The sequence below is a fragment of the Felis catus genome, chromosome D2, assembly GCF_018350175.1.
Source record: "Felis catus isolate Fca126 chromosome D2, F.catus_Fca126_mat1.0, whole genome shotgun sequence".
NCBI lineage: Eukaryota > Metazoa > Chordata > Mammalia > Carnivora > Felidae > Felis > Felis catus.
The window spans coordinates 53,702,358-53,723,861 of NC_058378.1; the positions used below are offsets into that span (position 1 = coordinate 53,702,358).

Below are 21,504 nucleotides of genomic sequence, written 5' to 3' on the forward strand. Positions count from 1 at the left end.
GCTCCCAAGAGATGACAATACCAAAGGACCATATTTTGAAAAGAAAACCACAGAGTATCTTTTTGCTCATGATCCCAGGGCTGGGATCTCTGATGTTCCCTTCAATGTTGAGAACTGTTTCACCGATTCACTCACTCCCCTAACATTTATTGAACACCTAGTATATGGAGAAAGCACTGTGCTTAGAAATTGGATAAAGAATTAAATAAGTTACATGGCCCCTTCCTTAACAGAAAACACATTATTCCAAGGGTGATATGTATGTCCAAAGGAGAAGTGCATGGTGCTACTGAAATGTTTAATAGGGACCTAACCTTGCTTGGAGGAGTGGGGTGAAGGGTGCCAGGAAAGGCCTTCCCAAGAAAGTGAGCTTGGGGATTGACTGCTAGTGGGGGAGGGGTAATATCTTCAACTTTCTGCCAAGACACTCTACCTAAGTACCGTGTTCTGCTCAGACCTGCCAAAGCAGACTGGTCCTCAAAGTCAAGCTATGGATCTCTTTTAGATTTTTTTCTCTATCCGTTGACTCAACCATCTAGCTATCCAATTATCCATCCATCTATCCACTTACTTAACATTTTGTATGATAGTAATCTGACACTACGGGAATCAATGGGACCACAAAGGGAGAACATAGAGAAAGAAGATAAATCATGTAAGAGCCCTAAGCAACCCAACACCTAAGGGTATGACTGAGGAGGACCTATAATCAAGAGGTGGAGGAAAGGCCAGAAAGACAGGAAGAAAATCAAGAAAGTAGATTGTTTTGAAGAAGTTTTGTCAACAGTTCAAAATGAGGCTGAGATATTAAGCATTTATTATTATGCAAGTTTGGGCCAAATTAAGGTGGTCTGGCTATAAAGTATCACATAAAAATCAAGCTAGTTCCAGATGATCCCAGATACAAAGATATTGCAGAGTTCCACATGGTTTTCCTAAGTTTGCTAAAATGCTGTCATTTTCTGCTCTATGCCACAGAAGTTGAAAAAAAGTAACTATATTTTATGCTATCAGGGGCTCTGAATAAAGACTAAATAGGAAACACATCTCTCAATTCTACTCTGCCTTGGTTCTCTGTCCCTGAAGTTGTCCCGAAACAATCTTCAAAGTCTTTCATTTTCTCATTCTTTCTTTCTTACACCTTACATGTGCTAGTGGGGTGCTGGGATACAGCAATGAACACAGGAGACAGAACCCTTGCCTTCCTGGGGCTTTTATATAACTGTCATATATGTAATGAGAAAAGTTCCAGGTCTATAATATTGATGGTATTATAATTAGAAGTATTAATTTAAGTTCATGGTCAGGGACGGAATCAGGAAAGGATCCCTAAGGAAGTGACATTTAAGCTTAGACCTGGAGGATGAGTTAGGATGGCATCTGGTGGTGGGGGGAGGGGTTAGAAAGAGAGGAAGCAGCATCTATGTAGCCTCTAAATGGAAAGAAGTTTGGCATTGTCTAGAAACTGAAAGGCTGTGAAAGTGGAGTATGAAAGTGAGGTGAAGCATGGTGAGAACCACAAGTTTTGTATGCTGGATCATATAAAGCCTCTGGGTTTTATGCAGGTTTTGATTATATCCTAAGAAAAATAGGAAATCACTGCTTTATGGAGAATGGATTAAGGGGAGGGCAGGAGGGATGGCAAGATAGTGGCAGAGCTAGTGAGGATAATACAGCAGTGGTCTAGATGAGAAAACATGGTGGTTTGAACTAGAGTAGAGAGAACTTGAGAAATATACACTCTTGGGGTATAACTGACAGGATCTGGTAACAAATTAAACATAAATAATGAGAAGAAAGAAGGCATCAAGGATAAGTTCCAGATATGATACTAGTTTTTAGGCTGACAGAGATGTCATCTACTAAAACATGGAACACTACAGGAAAAACATCTGTAAGGAAGATCACACGCATATCTATGTGTAATCCGAGCGTTCCAACCCCATACCTGATCCTGAGTATCCAGCTATCTGACTGTCTGCTTTGAATGTACTAAACAAGTTTTTACAAGGTAGGGATTAGTTCTTCTTTAATTTGGAATACATAGTGATTAACATGGTATCATACTATGATGTGAATACAATATTATATACTATAATAATGAATTTAACAAAACTCAAGTATGATACATTAAATATTTTTAAAACAATTTTTTAAACACAAACAGGATTTTCACATTTATTAACATTTATTTTGGAGTTTGGAAATGATTGAGATAGACACAAAAAGGAATTCTGCTTCAAATACCATTTCTCAATAAACCCCAGAACAGTATTTTCTTCTCACCATCAATTTCACCAACTCTGTAAGTTGGTGATACTATACGCTTGAATATGTTATGATTCACAAGAAAAAAAATACATGTAAGAATGAAACCTATTAATAATCTTCATAGCTGAAGCAAGGGAGCCCTCTCCTGTCCAAGTATTATGTTAACATTTGGCTGAATCTAATGTAATCTTCCATTAACCACGTAATTTAAGTTCAATTCACTCTAAGTTATAGCCAATTTACTCTATTATGGACTGAAAAATAAACTAGCAGTAACCTTCATAATAGCTAACTATGCACCAAGCACTGTGCTAACAGCTTATATGCATTATCTCATTTGAACTTCTGAACAATCCTATAATCTAGGTACTACCATCATGACAATTTTACACATGAAGAAATTAAGGCTTAGAGAGCCTAAGGACTACTGAGGAAGAAGTAAGTGATTGATGGATTTGAATTTAACAATTATTTACTAAGTGTATGTGAACAGCACCATGCTAGGTTCTGAGGACACATATATATCAAGCTCTATGATTTCAAGAAGCTCATAAGCTAGTAAGAATATCACACAGGCCAAGGTAATTGAAATCACAGTGTTATAATTTTATACTGGCTTATAGATTATGTACTGTTTTACAATGTTCAAAGTGCCTCTCCCATTCTTATTTGATTCTCCACAATAAGCTCAAACAGCACAGAAGCCCGTTATTCACATTGTCCCTACTTACATGAGGAAAGTAAAACTCAAAAAGCTCAGGAACTTGCCCAAGGTAACAGGTGTCTAAGAGACAAAGTCAGGAAGGAGAATGCTATTTGCAACATTATTACTGTCTGCCCAAAATGAATTAAAACCATACTTGTTTTTGAAACTCCTGTAAATTACTATAAATTCCTATCTAAATTCCCCAACCAGTTTCCTTTCATCTACTATAAAACAGAAATCTAAATACATTCACCAATTAAATTCTACATTTGACACATACAGCAGATTACATTTCATGTTTAAAAATGTGAGTAGGTATTATATTTGAATTCCCTTTTACCTTTTGCTTTTTTCTGAGACGTCTCTTCTACAGAAGATGATCTGGATTTTTTATGTGATGACTCTTCATGATCTTTTTTGGATTTATCCTTTCTTTTTGACTTGACTTCTTTTCTCCTTTATGTTGAACAATATAAAACTAAAGTTAACTTTTTCAACTGACCTTTATGAAAAATAAGAACCAATGAGCAAAACAGTCAAATCAGTTAAAGTACATATTTTTACAATGTAATTTGCATAAGGAACCCTTAAATGAGTCTGTAAATATTTCAGGCTAGTATATTAATTGAGACAATTTTGAAGGAAGCCTAAAACTCTAAGACAAATTATTTTTTGTAAGTTCTGTATACAAACCTTAGTAAATACAAATCATAGTTTCCTCATTTCCTACTTGTTTTCTATCATTTAGCCATTTTTTAAATTACAAAAACAAATGTCATTTCCCTCCACATAATTCCTATCTACCTATACTTTGAAAAAACACACAAAACAAGAAGAAACACTCAAACAGTTCCAAATCATCTGTAAATAGAAAATTCTTCTGCTAAGAGAAAAGGAATACAGTAAAGGCATAAAGGAATGAGGATGGAGGGGCTTACTTTAACTCAAATGTCTACTTTAGACCATTTGTCCTTTTACTGCTGTAGCTTTATCTCTTCTAGGCCATGTTTACAAGGCTGTTGGTACCATGGCTGGCAAGCAATTGATTTTAACTGGTTAAGAAAGGAAACACTAGATAGGAAAAGGTGATAATGCTGAAATTAGGACCGAGAAGGAGAATGAAGAGACAACAGGGGATTAGTTTCAAGAAATTTACTCATCAGACCTTCCAAATTAAGGTACTTATACCAAATGCTATAATACTTTTTAAGGCAATCATCACTTTCTGCCTTTCATAAGAATCATTTCAATTTTGAAATGAAGCTCGAAAGTCAAAGTAAAAAAAAAACCCTCTGGTATCACTGATGGAGAGGGGAAATAAAGGTTAGGCTATTCAAGTAATCTAAGAAATTCTACTAATTTGAATAATTTAAAAATTATTAATTATTTAATATTTATTTTTAACAACTAAAATACTAGATACAGCACATTCATAGCATAGCTGATTTAAAATTTAATCTACTGGGGCACCTGGATGGATCATTCGGTTAAGCGTCCAACTTTAGCCCAGGTCGTGATCTCATGGTTCGTGGGTTTGAGCCCCGCATTGGGCTCTGTGCTGACAGCTCAGAGCCTGGAGCCTGCTTTGGATTCTGTGTCTTCCTCTCTCTCTGACCCTCCCCTGCTCGTGCTCTGTCTCTCAAAAATAAATAAACGTCAAAAATTTTTTTTAATATACTGACATATATATTTTATAAAGTTGCAGAATCTCATTGTTAAACTTTTAACTTATTGAGGGCCTTATTCAGGCCCTGAAATGTGATCATCACAATAATGGCAGGTCACCAATTTTGTCTGAACATCCTCAATACCAGGGACCCCTCTATGCTTAACCTACCATATGCCAGGCACCATGTCAAGCACTTTACATGCACTTTCACTAGTGTATCCTTAGCGTCCTCATTTTAGAGTTGATAAAATTGAGTCTTACAGAGGTTAAGTACCTTTTTTTCTAATGCTTATTTATTTATTTTGAAAGAGGGGAGGAGGAGAGGAAGGGGAAGCAAGAGAGAGAGAATCCCAAGCAGGATCTGCACTGTTAGTGCAATCTCATAAACCATAAGATGATGACATGAGCCAAAATCAATTCCGGAGGCTTAATGCTTAACTGAGCCACCCAGGTGGCCCCCAGAGCTTAAGTACCTTGCCTAAAACAGACAACTAGTAAGTGGAGAAGCTGAGAGAAGTACACAGGAGTCTGATTTCCAAGCCCATGATCTTATTTATATATACACTGCATATTGCAGAACATAGATACTCCTCCCCCACTGAATATGACAGGCACATTCTAGCTCACTCAACAGGAGCCTGATTTTGACATTTGAAATGAGAACAGAGGAATATAATCCCTTGTAAGAATGACAAACTCCAAATAAAACACTGTTTAAATGAGACATATGAAATCACTTTATGAAGACCTGCTTTATAATACAGTTCCAAGAATATTATGGCATCTGAACACTGACTCCAAACTAAAAATTCTAGTATCTATCACCCTGCACAGGCCTTCATATTTAAAACTGCTTGGCTAGAGTAAGGCATGGCAAACTTCCAGTTCCCTGGTATACTATCCCAGACATTCTACACAATCAATTAATTAAACCATCAACCACTTAAATCTACATTTTGACACTGAGTGCAGGTGAGTATACAAGACTACTAAACAATAACAACAGCATTTCAAAAGATAATATTACCTGTGATGAAAATTTAATTTAAAGGAACATTCTTGGCATAATCCTAAAAAATAAAAATAAAAAAGTGACACCACTGAAAGGCTGAATTTGAGTAACTGTAGTGCTACTCTACTTTTAATATCATACATTCTCATTCTTCCTTATATCCCTTTACTATAAGAGGGGAAACAAAACTCTGAAAAAAAAATCTGATTCTCTCCACTTCAAAAAATGCCTATGCACAGTAAAAATGGTATTAGAATGCTTGAGAAATTGAAAATATTCTAACATTGCTTTAAAAAAACTGCTGTCAATTTATTCTAAAAGCAAACTCTGTTTCATACACAGCATTACTGTGTGTCTCACATCAAAAGTATCTAATAACAATAGTGTGGGTATAGTCACTTGGTCTGAAGTGCTCTAAGAGTTTTCAAATAGAAAAGAGCATTTCAAAAAGTTCCAGTTGTGGGCTCTTCTTTTGCCTTATACTTAATTTCAGTTCACACCAGCTGAATTGTCCCCAGGAGTACTTCCAGGAGGGACTTCTGCACTGGTGAGCGTTAAGTAGCACATGAGGAAATTCTTGACTTCTATATGGAGTGGGTAGAAAACTGCCAGGAGTTTACTTAGGTAAGGTAATTCACATGACAGGAGAAGGAGCTGACACAGAAGAGTAGCTTAGTGAGAAAGAAAAGAAAAGAAAAGAAAAGAAAAGAAAAGAAAAGAAAAGAAAAGAAAAGAAAAGAAAAGAAAAGAAAAGAAAAGAAAAGAAAAGAAGAAAAAGGGAGAAAGAAAGAAAGAAAAAGGGAGAAAGAAAGAAAGAAAGAAAGAAAGAAAGAAAGAAAGAAAGAGAAAGAAAGAATGAAAGATTCTAAAACATGCATATTACAAGAGGTTGCTGTATTCTGGGGTATAACCTCAAGATTTTAAGACTGATGTCACAAACAGTTATGCCCACCTAAATCTTTTTCCTTATTGACACAAAGAGAGTGTATTTATTGTCCACACCATAACAATATGGCTACTAGGTAACATGAGATTTTATGCTGACTTTTCTGATACTCTGCATCTCATTGTGCACTGGTGACATACTCATGTTAATGGGAAGAGGTCTTAACTTTACAAATTATCAGTTTACATCTGTCATTAGAGCTGTTTCACCCAGGGGCGCCTGGGTGGCTCAGTCGGTTAAGCGTCTGACTTTGGCTCAGGTCATGATCTCGAGGTCTGTGAGTTTGAGCCCCGTGTTGGGCTCTGTGCTGACAGCTCAGAGCCTGGAGCCTGTTTCAGATTCTGTGTCTCCCTCTCTCTCTGCCCCTCCCCTATTCATGCTCTGTCTCTCTCTGTCTCAAAAATAAATAAACGTTTAAAAAAAAAAATTAAAAAAAAAAAAGAACTGTTTCACCCAAATGTCACCATAATGGGGACCACATAAAAATTTTAGCCTCAGGGGCGCCTGGGTGGCGCAGTCGGTTAAGCGTCCGACTTCAGCCAGGTCACGATCTCGCAGTCCGTGAGTTCGAGCCCCGCGTCAGGCTCTGGGCTGATGGCTCGGAGCCTGGAGCCTGTTTCTGATTCTGTGTCTCTCTCTCTCTCTGCCCCTCCCCCGTTCATGCTCTGTCTCTCTCTGTTCCAAAAATAAATGAAAACGTTGGGAAAAAAAAATTTAAAAAAAAAAAAAAATTTTAGCCTCAAAAGTTATCTATCACTTTGGGAAGCTCTCAGAAAAAAGAGCACTTCCAGAAAGACACATTAAAATTTTTTAATTAAACCTTAAATTAGCCTATATATTTTTAAATCTAAGCAATTAGATAAACTTTGAAGAAAGCAATTATATAACACCTAAAATCAACTTACTTAATTTAACAAGTGCATTTCTCTTTTCACCATGTTCAATGTAACCAAAATTAACTTCCCAACTCTTCAAATCTTCTTTTTCTTCACAACATTTATTTCCACAGAAAAACTGGCCTGTGAAAAAGAAAGGAATATTAGCTACGATAGTTGGAAACAATTTTAATCTGGAATATTAATATCAATTTGGAATTACTCCTGAAATTTAACATACATATATTCTAGTTCTAGCAAGTCAGCATTAAAAAATAACTGAGTGTAATAACTATAGTATGCTCAACAAATGTGTAAATAAGTATTAAATCAAAGAGCTAAAGAAAGTATTTAAAAAAAATCAGTCACAGAATTCTGGCTCAACAGATAAACTGTTTAGATCAGAGTTTTACTAACTCCCTGTTAGGGAATCTTCTACTTTGGAAAATGGAAGTACTAAAAGAGTATACTCAATAATACTCTAAAAGAATAAATATATTTTCCATAATACACGTATTTATATGTTGGCGAATCCCTTTTAATATTTAATAATAATTTTTAACTTGATTAAAATTCTAACATTATGCCATCTATTTTAAATACCAGCATAAAATGGCATTTAAAGCACGTTTTAGATGGTAGCACTCTGAGATGAAATGACTAAGTAGAATAATAATGTTCTATGTTTTAGAGTTACTTGACTCTAAAATCAACACATCATATCTGCTGTGTATGAAAACATTCTGCATAAAAGGACTGATACTGACAATCCAAGAGGAAAAAATGAAAGGAACTACCCAACTACTATTTCCTTTCACAGAATGAACCTTTCATTTGTACAGTAAAAAAGTAATTTATATCTCAATAATCTGCACCAACAGGAACAAATCTAAACTTTTCATTAAAAAGAAATTATCAAAATGGATTTTGAAAATTATCAGTCCAAAGAACCTGTAACTTTTCTAAATTGGCATTTTTCACTCATTCCAAGTGAATACATTATGAAATGTATGCATGTTTAGTAATGGCTCTATTGTTAAAATGGCAACCAAATTATAATTCTAAATCATAGCAATAGCTTTCTCTCACCAACCAATCCTTTTTTCACTTATATTAGTTCAGAGAATGCCCTTTAATTTTTTAAAAGCAGCATTACTTACCATCACCTGAAAATTCCACTTAATAAAAGTATAAAATTTTAAAACTGTGAAACATTTCAAAATTTCTCATTGTTTAGGTAAAAACATAAACTAAAATGTAATACTAAGAAAAGTTAAAAATAGCTTTAAACTTATTCTTTTTCCTTCTCCTTTAGAGTATCTTCAGGGCTGATCCTTTATCTAAAGAAAAAAAAAGTCCTACTCTTTAATTTTGTTTTATTGCATATCCAGTTTTACACTTCACACAGACATCGAATTTATGGAAGATGGAAATGATCCACAGAGATGGCGTCAAAGTTTAATCATTCTAAAATGCAACCTTTATTTTTAAAGTTTTTAAGTTATTAGTTTAAAATGATTTCCTAAATGCTCCTATGCAGTTTTCAGAAGCATTAACAGTTTGAAATGCAATTATCAAAAAAGAGGTAACTTTACAGCATGAAATAGGATAAAGATTTAATTTTTCAGAGACTTATGAGTAGATTACAACAATGCATTAAAAAAGCATTTAATAACTGCCTCCCAAATGTTTGATCTTTTGCTGTAAGACTAAATATTTGGTCTCAATCTCAATGATATCCCAAAATAAGAACTAGCCTATCCAAAAATTCCATTAGGTTGAAAGTGATAGTTAATCTCTACTTTCAAAATGTGATTAGACTGAAATACAATAATACCAAATCATTCTTCCAAAAGTTAATAAAAAGAAAAATTCAAGTATTCATCCTTTATTAGCTTCCTTTAACCCTTTAAACGTTTTTGGGGTGCCTGGGTGGCTCAGTTAAGTGTCCAACTCTTGATGTGAATTCAGGTCACGATCTCACGGTTCGTGGGTTCGAGCCCCACATTGGACACAGCACTAACAGTGTGGAGTCTGCTTGGCATTCTCTCTCTCTCTCTCTCTCTCTCTCTCTCTCTCTCTCTCTCTCCCCCCCCCCCCCCCGCCTCTTTCCTGCTCAAGCACTCTCTCTCTCAAATAAACTTTAAAAGGTTTGTAAAAAATAAACATTTTCTACTTATACTCTTATCAAATGTTCTAAAAGCAAAAATTCTAGAGGGAAAAATCTTTAAAGCATTATATTTTGACATTTGCTAATGTATCACAAATACATTGTCTGTAATTTTACTTTTATAGATAAGCATTTATTGTATAAATCAGGAATAATCTTACCAAATGACTTCAATTCAATAGTATAACAAAATAACCTCATCCTATTAAAAAGTAAAATTTCAAAAAGGAATTACCTTTTCCTGAAATTACTTCTTTTTCTACTCGCCACCTAAATCCAAACTAATGAGAAAAAAATTACATTTATGTTAGGATAAATTTAAACATTATTTAAATTGTATGTACATCTAAACACAGAGCCAGTAACTGAAATAATGATATTTACCAACATAAAAAGCAAATCTAATTCACCAGGAGGGGAAGATGGCAGGGGAATAGGAGGACCTTAGGCTCACCTTGTCCAATGAATACTACTAGATAACTATCAATTATCCTAAATACCCCAGAAATCAACCTGAAGGCTTAAAGAACTATGTAAAATATGACACTATATACCTAAAACATAGGGAGAAGAGGAGTGAAAAATGGATTCAAACTTAAACCATGAACTTACTAGAGACCGCAATATATAAAAGATGTTATACATAAAGCTAATGGTAACCACAAATGAAACTACCATTAAATATGCAAAGAATAAAGAGAAAGAAATCCAACTATCCCACTAAAGAAAACCAGCAAACCATTTATGAGAGAAAGATGAGAAAGGATCAGACAAAAGAAACAACCACAAAATGAGTAATAAAATAGCAATAAATACATATCTATCAATAATTACACTGAATGTAAATGAACTAAATACTCCAATCAAAAGACATAGGGTGACAGAATGAATAGAAAATCAAGACCCATCTATATGTTGCCTACAAGAGACTATTTTAGACCTAAAGACACATGCTTTGAGGATGTGAGAGGATGTGAGAGGTGAGAGGATGCAGAAACATTTATCATGCAAATGATGTCAAAAGAAAGCCGGAGTAGCAATACTTATATCAGAAAAAACAGACTTTAAAACAAAGACTGTTGGGGCGCCTGGGTGGCTCAGTCAGTTGAGTGTCCGACTTCAGCTCAGGTCATGATCTCACAGCTCCTCAGTTCGAGCCCCACGTCAGGCTCTATGCTGACAGCTCGGAGCCTGAAGCCTGCTTTGGATTCTATGTCTCCCTCTCTCTCTGCCCCTAACCCACTCTCATTCTGTCTCTGTCTCTCTCAAAAATAAACATTAAAAAAAAAAAATTTAAACAAAGGCTCTAACAATAGACAAAGAAGGACACTATATATTAATAAAGAGGACAATCCAAGAAGAAGATATGACAATTGTAAATATTTATGCACCCAACATGAAAGCACTCAAATACATAAAACAGTTAATAACAAACATAAAGGAACTAATCAATAATAATACAGTAATAAGTAACAGTAGGGGACTTTAATACCCCACTTACATCAATGGACAGATCATCTAAACAGAAAATCAGTAAGGAAACAATGGCTTCAAATGACACATTGGAACAGATGGATTTAACAGATATATATTCAGATACATTCAGAACACTGCATCCTAAAATAGCAGAACATATTCTTTTCAAGTGCATGTGGAACATTCTCCAGGATAGATCATGTATTACGCCACAAAACAAGCTTCGATAAATTCATGAAGATCAAAGTCATATACCATGTATCTTTTCTGACCATAATGCTATGAAACTAGATGTGAACCACCAGAAAAATTCTGGAAAGACCACAAATACATGGAGGTTAAATAACATGCTACTAAACAATGAATGAGCCAACCAGGAAATAAAAGAAGTAATGAAAAAAGTATATGGAAACAAATGAAATAAAAACACAACAGTTTAAAAACCCTTATAAAAAAACAAAATGGGGCACCTGGGTGGCTCAGTCAGCTAATTGTCCTACTCTTGGTTTCAGCTCAGATCATGATCTCACTGTTGGTGGGTTCGAGCCTGCTTGGGATTCTCTCTCTCCACCTCCCTTGCTTGCTTGCTCTTTCTCAAAATAAATAAATAAACATTTAAAAATAAAATAAATAAAACCTTTGTGATGCAGCAAAAGCGGTTCGAAGGGGGAAGATTATAGCAATACAGGCCTACTTCAAGAAGCAAGAAAAATCTCAAATAAATAACCTAACCTTGTACCTAAAGGAGCTAGAAAAATAACAAATAAAACATAAAACTAGCAGAAGAAGGAAAGAACAGGATTAGAGCAGAAATGATATAGAAACCAAAAAAATAATAGAACAGATCAATGAAACCAGGAGCAGGTTCTTGGGGAAAAAATCAATAAAATTAATAAATCTCCAGCCAAACTGAGAGAAAGGACCCAAATCAATAAAATCACAAATGAGAGGAGAGAAATAACAACCAACACCACAGAAATACAAATAATGATGAAAAACTATATGCCAACAAACTAGGCAACCTAGAAAAAATGAATAAATTCCCAGAAACATATAAACTACCAAAACTGAAGCTGAAGGAAATAGAAAATTTGAACAGACTGATAACCAGCAAAGAAATTGATTCAGTAATCAAAAAAACTCCAAACAAACAGAAGTCCAGGACCAGATGGCTTCATAGGCAAATTTTACCAAACATTTAAAGAAGAGTTAATACCTACTCTTCTCAAACTATTGCATAGAATACAAAAAGGAAAACTTTCAAATTCACCCTATAAGGTCAGCATTACCCTGATACCAAAACCAGATAAAGACACCACCAAAAAAAGAAAACTACAGGCCAACATCTCTCATGAACACTGACGCAAAAATACTCAACAAAAATACTACCAAAACAAATCCAACAATACATTTTAAAAAATCATTCACTACAATCAAGTGGGATTTATTCCTGGGTGTCAGTAGTGGTTCAATATTTGCAAATCAAACAACATGATGTATCACATCAATAAGAGAAAGGATAAGAACTATATGATCATTTCAATAGATGCAGAAAAAGCATTTGACAAAGTATAACATTCATTCATGATAAAAAAACCCTCAAAAATAGTAGGTTTAGAGGGAACATATCTCAACACAGTAAGGGCCATATATGAAAAGCCCAAAGCTAACATCATTCTCAGTGGGGAAAAACTGAGAGCCTTTCCCCTACCTAAGGTCAGGAATAAGACAAGAGTGTTCACTCTCACTACTTTTATTCAACATAGTACCGCAGACAACAGAAAGAAATAAAAGGCACTCAAATCAGTAAGAAAAAAATTAAAACTTTCACTATTTACAGATGACACGATACTACATATAGAAAACTGAAAGACTCCACCAAAGAACTGCCAGAACTGATAAACAAATTCAGTAAAGTTGCAGAGTACAAAATCAACGTACAGAAATCTGTTGTATTTCTGTACACCAATAATGAAGCAGTAGAAAGAGAAATTAAGAAACTATCTTATTTACAATTGCACCAAAAATAATAAGATACCTAGGAACAAACCTAACCAAATAGACACAGGTGAAAGACCTGTACTCCATAAACCATAAAACACTGATGAAAGAAACTGAAGAGGACACAAAGAAGTGGAAAGACATCCCACACTCACGGACTGGAAGAACAAATATTGTCAAAATGTCTGCACTACCCAAAGCAATCTACACACTGAATGCAATCTCTATCAAAATACCAACAACATTTTTCACAGAACTAGAACAAATAACACTAAAATTTGTATGGAACCACAAAGACCATGAGTAGCCAAAGCAATCTTGAAAAAGAAAAGCAAACCTGGAGGCATCACAACTCTGGACTTCAAGTTACATTACAAAGCTGTAGTAGTCAAAACATTATGGTACTGGCACAAAAACAGACACATAGATCAATGGAACAGAATAGAAAATCCAGAAATAACCCTACAATTGTAAGGTCAATTAATCTCTGACAAAGTGGGAAAGAATACCCAATGGGAAAAAGTCAATCTCTTCAACAAATGAATGGTACTGGGAAAACTGGACAGCAACAAGCAAAAGAATTAAACTGGACTACTTCCTATACCATACACAAGAATAAATTCAAAATGGATTAAAGACCTAAATGTGAGACCTGAAACCATACAAATCCTAGAAAACAGCAATGGGAATAATTTCTCTGGCATTGGCTATAACAACTTTTTCTTGATAGGTCCCTTGAGGCAAAGGAAACAAAAGCAAAAAACTATTGGAAGTACATCAGAATAAAAAGTTTCTCCACAGTGAAGGAAACAATCAACAAAACTAAAAGGCAATCTATGGAATGGGAAAGATACCTGCAAATGACAGATCTAATAAAGGGTTAGTCCAAAAAACAACTCCACACTCCAAAAACAAATAATTCAATTAAAAATGGGCAAAAGACATGAACAGATATTTTTCCAAAGAAGACATACAGATGGCCAACAGACATATGAAAAGATGCTCATCATCACTTATCATCAGGGAAATACAAATCAAAACTACAATGAGATATTACCTCGCACTTATCAATATAGCTAAAATAAAAAACCATAAGAAACAACAAGGGTTGGCAAGGATGTAGAGAAAAAGGAACCCTCCCGCACTGTTGGTGGGAATGCAAACTGGTGCAGCCACTCTGAAAAACAGTATGGAGGTTCCTCAGAAAGTTAAAGATAGAACAGCCTTAAGATCCAGCAATAACACTACTCGGTATTTACCCAAAGATACAAAAACACTAATTCAAAGGGATACATGCACCCCTATGCAGCACTATTTACAACAGCCAAAATATGGAAGTAGCTCAAGTGTCCATAGATTGATGAATGGATAAAGAAGATGTGTTATATAAAAATACACACACACACACACACACACACACACACAATAGAATATTATTCATCCATAAAAAAGAATGGAGTCTTGCCATTTGCAATGACATGGATGGAGCTAGAGACTACTATGCTAAGTGAAATAAGTCAGTCAGAGAAAGACAAATACCATATGATTTCACTCATGTGGAATTTAAGAAACAAAACAGATAAAGGGAAGAGAGAAAGAGTGAGAGAAAGTGAGAAAGAGAGAGAAACCAAGAGACTCTTAACTATAGAAAACTGATGGTTACCAGCAGGGAGGTGGGGGTGGGTAGATGAAACATATGATGGGGAGTGCACTTGTGATGAGCAACAAGTGATTAAAATAAAGAGTTAAAAAAAAAGCAAACTTAATTTTAAACATGATAGCTTTTTTTTCTCCATATAGGATTCCAGTTATTTAAAGATATATTTGAACAATGCTAAGGAACAATGTTTACTTTAAAAAAAAATTTTTTTTTAATGTTTTTATTTGTTTTTGAAGGAGAGAGAGCATGAGCTGGGGAGGAGCAGAGAGACAGGGAGACACAGAATTTGAAGCAGGCTCCAGGCTCTAAGCTGTCAGCACAGAGCCCGATGCGGGGCTCGAACTCAGACTGCAAGATCATGACCCGAGCCGAAGTGGGATGCTTAACCAACTAAGCCATCCAGGTGCCCCTTGAACAATCTTTACTTTTAAACTACTTATTAAAAGGTACAGGTGCTAGGCCACAAGATGCCTCCTTTAATAAAAAATATATATATTATTTTATGACACTGACAGAAAAAAAAGAGATTATAGTACAGTAAAGAAGCAATATACTATAGTGCAAAAGAGTTGAATTATCCAGGTTTTAGGTCTTAGCCCCACCGCTTAACAGGTTATAACTGGACAAGGTATTAAATATTCTTGTGCCTCAGTTTCCTCATACGTAATGCAAAGATAACACAGTTCTTTCTTCTTTGGTTTAAGAGGTTTAAATAGGAATAGTACACATAAAGTACTTAGAATAGTACCTGGTACATACTACCCCAAGGGTTAGCAACTATGGCTCACAGGCCTGCTGCCTGTTTTACATATAAAGTTTTATTAGAACACAACCACAACCATTCATTCATGAATGGCTCTTTCCTCACTGCAATGGCAAAGTAATGAACAAGAAAGAGAATGGGACCCTCTGGACCCTAAAGTGGAAAGGTATTAGACTTCCCTCCAGATTCCTAAACATACCTTTGTATTTTAGCTAAAAAATGTTTTTTCTCCATTGCCTTTTTAAGATCTTTCATATTCACATGTTAATTTCCTGAAATTATAGTAAATTATTTAGTTTTCTATTCAGTTTACTGTAATGGTTAAAAGCTCAGCTCTAGAATCATACAGACCCAATGTAAGCTCTACCATTCACTAACTAGCTCTGTGACCTTGGAAAGTTTCTTAACTTCTCAGTCTATTTCCTTTGTATGAATAAAACCCCCAATATTATAGGTTGTTGTATTAAGATAATTCAGATGAAGTGTTCAATGCCTGTTTAACTTTGCCTATTTTTTTTAATCTCCTATTACTTGAATCAGGCAATTTTGTATTTTAAATGCAAATGAGGGCTCAAAATATTTGAAAATATTCTCATTAAAATCCCCCCCCCCAAAAAAAAAATCTCTCCAGTCTAGGAAAAAAATAAAGCATTCAAAATAAGTTTGTTTAATTCTACTTTTAGGTCCATACATGTATGTGAGGATTGCTTGTCATAAAACATATATGTTAGGATGTCCACTGAAGCACAGTCAAATGAAAATAAGTTTCCCAACTTTTTCTTCCATTCATTAATCTATTCAATAATTATTAAAAAAAAAATTTTTTTTTTACATTTATTTATTTTTGAGACAGAGAAAGACAGAGCACAAGTGGGGGAGGGGCAGAGAGAGAAGGAGACACACAATCCGAAGCAGGCTCCATGCTCTGAGCTGACAGCATAGAGCCTGACATGGGGCTCGAACTCACAAAGCGTGAGATCATGACCTGAGCTCAAGTTGGACGCTTAACCAACTGAGCCACCCAGGTGTCCCAATCTATTCAATAATTATTAAGCAACTACTTACTGGGCCTGGAACTCTGCTGAAGATATAAAATGATTATTAAAATGTCTGTCAGGGGTGCCTGGGTGGCTCGGTCGGTTCAGTGTCCGACTTTGGCTCAGGTCATGACCTCACGGTTTGTAAGTTCAAGCCCCTCATTGGGCTCTGTGCTGATGGCTCAGAAACTGGAGCCTGCTTCGGACTCTTTGTCTCCCTCTCTCTTTGCCCCTCCCCAACTCACACTCTGTCTCTGCCTCAAAAGTAAACAAACATTTAAAAAATTTTTTTTAAAAACACTGTCTGTCATCAGGAAGGTTACAATCTTATAGGGGGATAAAAAATGTAACAAATACAGTATGTCCTACTAGTTAGTTAGTTACTAAGGATTTGGTGCTGAGCCACTGCCTCTTACTCTACCCGCTAGCATAAAGAGATCACACATGCAAGTAATAAGACAGACAGATCCTAACTTCCTGAAAACACAAAGTCTGTGACCATCCACTTGGATTCCTATGTAGGAGAAAAATAAACTTATATCTCATTTAAGTCAGTGTTATGTAGGAGTGCTTCAGTCCTTCCAGCTGAATCTAATCCTGATGCAATGATCCAACCAAATTCTCAATGATGAAAGGGCAGAAGTAATAAGGAAGGGAATAGGTGTGTGGGACAAAAGCTGGAGTTCACTAAAAATGCCCCATCTATTATATATATTAGGCACTGAGCTAGGAGCTGATTTTTTAAAAATCAATAAAACACTGTCTTTGTATAAATAAAACTGTAAGAAAATGCATCCTAGTAAGGAAATCAAAGGCACTACTCTTTTAACATTTTCCAGAACCTCAAATGTGGTATGCCAAAAAAAGTCATCTTTCCTCCTAGAAAAGATCCCCCTGTGTATGGGGTGAGGGGTATATGGGAAATCTCTGTACCTTCCCCCTTTATTTTGCTGTAAACTTAAAACTGTCCCTAAAAAATGAAGTCTTTAAAAAAAACAACACATCTGTCTCCCTCCAGATTTCCTATTTCTGATTTCTTACTTGGATTTACCCTCATATCTAACTACTCATCATGTTCTAATAGGAAAATATAATTTATTTCAAGATTATCCTCTTTCAAGCATGATTTCTAGTAATATACTGTGTTTTTAACCTCATATCTAACTATGGTTACCCTCATATCTAACTACCCTCATATCTAACTACTCATCATGTTCTAATTTACCCTCATATCTAACTACTCATCATGTTCTAATAGGAAAATATAATTTATTTCAAGATTATCCTCTTTCAAGCATGATTTCTAGTAATATACTGTGTTTTTAAAATGGAGAATACAAATATTTAACATTGATTTATGTACACTTTCTCCCCTCAATTATTACTATAGGTTTTTTTGAAGGGCAGTCACATTTTAATCCACAACACCTTGCCCAGTCCTTAATAAATACTGAAAAACAATCAACAGATGAGTCAGCATTGAAAAAGCTGCTTTATTATGTGCTTTTAGAAAGATTTATATTTCATACTCAACTTGCAGTTGAGTAACTCCAATTGCTGTGATGCCTTTTGGATTTAATGTGATCAATAACTAGTACAGACAGGAGAGCTAGTTCCTAAGAAACTGGGGAAATCTTTGGGATATATGACATGCATGGGTTTGTAAACAGGGTTTGTAAAAAAAACCAAGGGTTTGTAAAAACAGATACTATTAGCTATAAGAATACTGTGAAGCAACTCACATATTAAAGCCACTACTGAAAAAAAAAATTAAACCAATCATGATTCTGAGATTTAATTATTTAAATGAAAAAGAAATTCGTATAATAAATAAATCTAAAACAACTTTTTAAATAGATTATCTTTCTTAATACAAATGCACACTAGCCAAAACATGATTTATGCAACATTCCCTCCCCCCCACCCCCCACCAACCCATTTCAAACTGACATCATCTGTTCCTGGGTCACCTTCTCTAGTTACAAATGTGAAATTTGAGATAGGAATAAAAATCACTTTAATATCAACTAGAGTAAGATGCAGTGAGAACAGAAATCTGCCATTACTAATTAGCACTGGTAAGATTTAATTCTACTAGAATAGACATTTATATAAAAGAAGATGTGCATCTGCTCTTTACAGATGGTAATTTATTTGAAAAAAAAAAGTATCAATTTCAAACATCATCTGTGAGACAAGACATCATTCTGCAGTGTCAAATCATTCATTATAATCAGTAGAGGCTCTAGGCCAGAGTCAGGATGAAACAGGATCCAGTAGCCACTTGTGTTTAATCTTAGACTATTCATGCCTCAGTTCACAAAGCTTGACTAAGAGACCCTTGACTAAGAGACCCTTTGTAAATTTCATAGCTGTAGAGGTTAAACGGTCCAAATGACTCTTCATAGATGCAGGACTAATTCAACCTAGACTTGAATTAGCACCTTTAAAAGAATAATGTGGGGCATGATAATAATACTAATAATACTACTACTACTACTAATACTGTACTTAAATAAGAACCTTCTATAAATACTTGGAAGGCATACCTTATTTTCTTTGTATCTACTGAGATCTGCTATGCAGTATTCCTTGAATAATTTATCATAGTATTTCTTTGCAAGTTTCTTCTCCCTAGATCCATAAAAAATATATAAATCTTTTGCATTTAGAAATTCAACCACAGTTTACTACTTGGAAGCAATGTCAATAAATAACACATATGATATAAATATTAATGTTTTAAAAGAGGCCTATTCCTTACATGTGCATAGAATACCTGAATATTAACTATTTATAGTGGCTCTCTCAGGGAGGGCAACTGCAAGGCTGCCAGTCAGAGAAGGGGAGCCTTACTCCTCACTTTTTGTCTTTTGTTATGTTTGCATTTCAGGTATTACTTTTCAGGTATTACTTTTTCCCAAGATATTTTAAAAATAAGCACATTATGGAACAACAAACGATACACTAAAAATGTAATAAACTATATTTTCAAGACAAAGTCAAGCAATGACAAGTCAGTAAAAACGGCTAAAAATTACCAAAAGAACCAAACCAAACATAATACTACTCCAAGGCATGTTTTTATGTCTTCCACTCAGAACTCCTCCACGCAGGGGCTGAATGACCTGGACAGGTGACAGGGTAAGAAAACAGGAAGCAAGCAGGAGAGACAGGACTAAAGCAGTTTATGTGTTATGTGTTGGATGGCAAAAAATTACCAATTCATGTCCATTTCATCCTCCTCATTCCATAGGAATCTATGATTTTCTCGTATAACATCCATGTCTGTCTTGTCATTTTCCCTGGAAAATAAAACTATTTCAATTTAATATAAACACAAAATTTGTCAAATTTAGGAGGTTAACAGTTCTGTGAGATTTTTTAACAGCTGAGTATAAACACATGAAGATAAAGATAGTTTTATGTGTGAATATGTATATATGTTCATAAACTTATAAAAATGATTTCAGTTTTTTCAAAAGACACTGATAAAGAGGGCTGCTACACAAACAAGTTAAATGAATAAGGCATTTATCCGTCTCAAGTACTGGTTTCAATTATACAAATGGTGCTAAATTACCAAAGATAGTTTGAGAAATCTAAATAAACACTAGTGGATAAGGAAAAATGAGTGAAAGTAAGTTTTAGAATCTAAAACGTCAGTAACACCATGCCACAAAGATCAAATTTAAAAAATGGAAGAGTTTTCCATACCTCATTTTACTACAGCTTCCTAGAAAGACTGAGCAACGGCAGAACAGAAGAGAGGGGATGATATTTTTAAGATGCTAACAGTTTGGGGGTATCTGGGTGGCTCAGTCAGTTAAGCATTCAATTCTTGATTTTGGCTCAGATCATGATCTCACGTTCGTGAGACTGAGCCCTGTGTCAGGCTCTGTGCTGACAATGCAGAGCCTGCTTGGCATTCTTTCTCTCCTTTCTCTCTCTGCTCCTCCCCCACTCTCTCTCTCAAAATAAATAAATAAATAAACTTAAAAAAAAAACGTGTTAACAGTTTGGGGGCAGAACAAGGGATTGTTGGGGAATACAGACTAAAGTGAGAGGGGAGATAAATTTGAGGTAGATGAGATAATACAAAGTTTTTTAGAGCTTTATCAAACTCAGAAAATTATTAAGTCAGAGAAAGAAAACACACCATGAAGAGACTCTGATAGAAGAGCCTCAACTACAGGGAGGAGTTGCTTTTTGTTTTTGTTTCTTTTCCTGTTTGCGCTACCTTTTAAAAAGCAATCCCAAACACTGAGGTCTAAAAAGTTAATGATCTCAAAAATCCTTACCAAAAAAAAAAAATTACTGCATAATCAGGCATCGGAGTATTCCTCACATATCCTGTTACTGCTTGAGGCAGATCTGGCTCCGCAGGCTACCTGAGGCCTATTGCCAGATAATGGGCTTCATGATGAGCTACTTAGCCCAAAGTTATGGATAGCCTCTCCATTTCAGGATATGATAAGGAAACTGGAATGGAGAGCAGAATCAGAAGACACAGTAGCTGTGGGTCTTTAAAGACATCCATATCTTCCTCCCATTCTATGTAAACTTCATGACACTTACCCCAATCGCCTGAAGTCTTCTTTTTTGCCACCATAGTACAAAATATAGTCATTTACAAACTTTGTATGCCTTTGATACTGAAATGCAAGAAATTAAGGATTTTATTTGTTCAGGAGTTGTTCTGTGTCCATGACACACTAGTAAGTAGAGACAAACAGTATGAATCTACTTAGTTTTTTAAATATGTAAATACATACTATGTATGTTTATGAATTAAAAATATCTGAAAGGGTAAATATTAAACTGTTAAGAGTCAACACTGTAGCGTAGAAGGACTTTCTACTGAATACTGTTTATATTGTTTTGAACATTTTTCAAGCATATACTACTCTTGTGATAA

At 35.0% G+C, this 21,504-nt stretch overlaps 1 protein-coding gene across 4 annotated transcripts in view; it reads right to left on the bottom strand.

The window, feature by feature from the left end:
- FRA10AC1 (FRA10A associated CGG repeat 1) overlaps window positions 1-21,504 on the bottom strand; it is a 37,533-nt gene that overhangs the window by 9,469 nt on the left and 6,560 nt on the right. For 3 of the 4 annotated variants that reach the window (XM_023240749.2, XM_023240748.2, XM_019813554.3), the window contains exons 6-12: window positions 21,165-21,241; window positions 19,808-19,891; window positions 19,136-19,220; window positions 9,885-9,930; window positions 7,510-7,623; window positions 5,674-5,716; window positions 3,318-3,433 (exon numbers count right to left, since the gene is read on the bottom strand). In XM_023240749.2, coding sequence (XP_023096517.2) covers window positions 3,318-3,433; window positions 5,674-5,716; window positions 7,510-7,623; window positions 9,885-9,930; window positions 19,136-19,220; window positions 19,808-19,891; window positions 21,165-21,241 — 565 coding nt within the window. Of the gene's footprint in view, window positions 1-3,317; window positions 3,434-3,915; window positions 4,049-5,673; window positions 5,717-7,509; window positions 7,624-9,884; window positions 9,931-19,135; window positions 19,221-19,807; window positions 19,892-21,164; window positions 21,242-21,504 lie in introns of those variants that run through there. The other variant, XM_045040421.1, reaches the window with a different exon arrangement.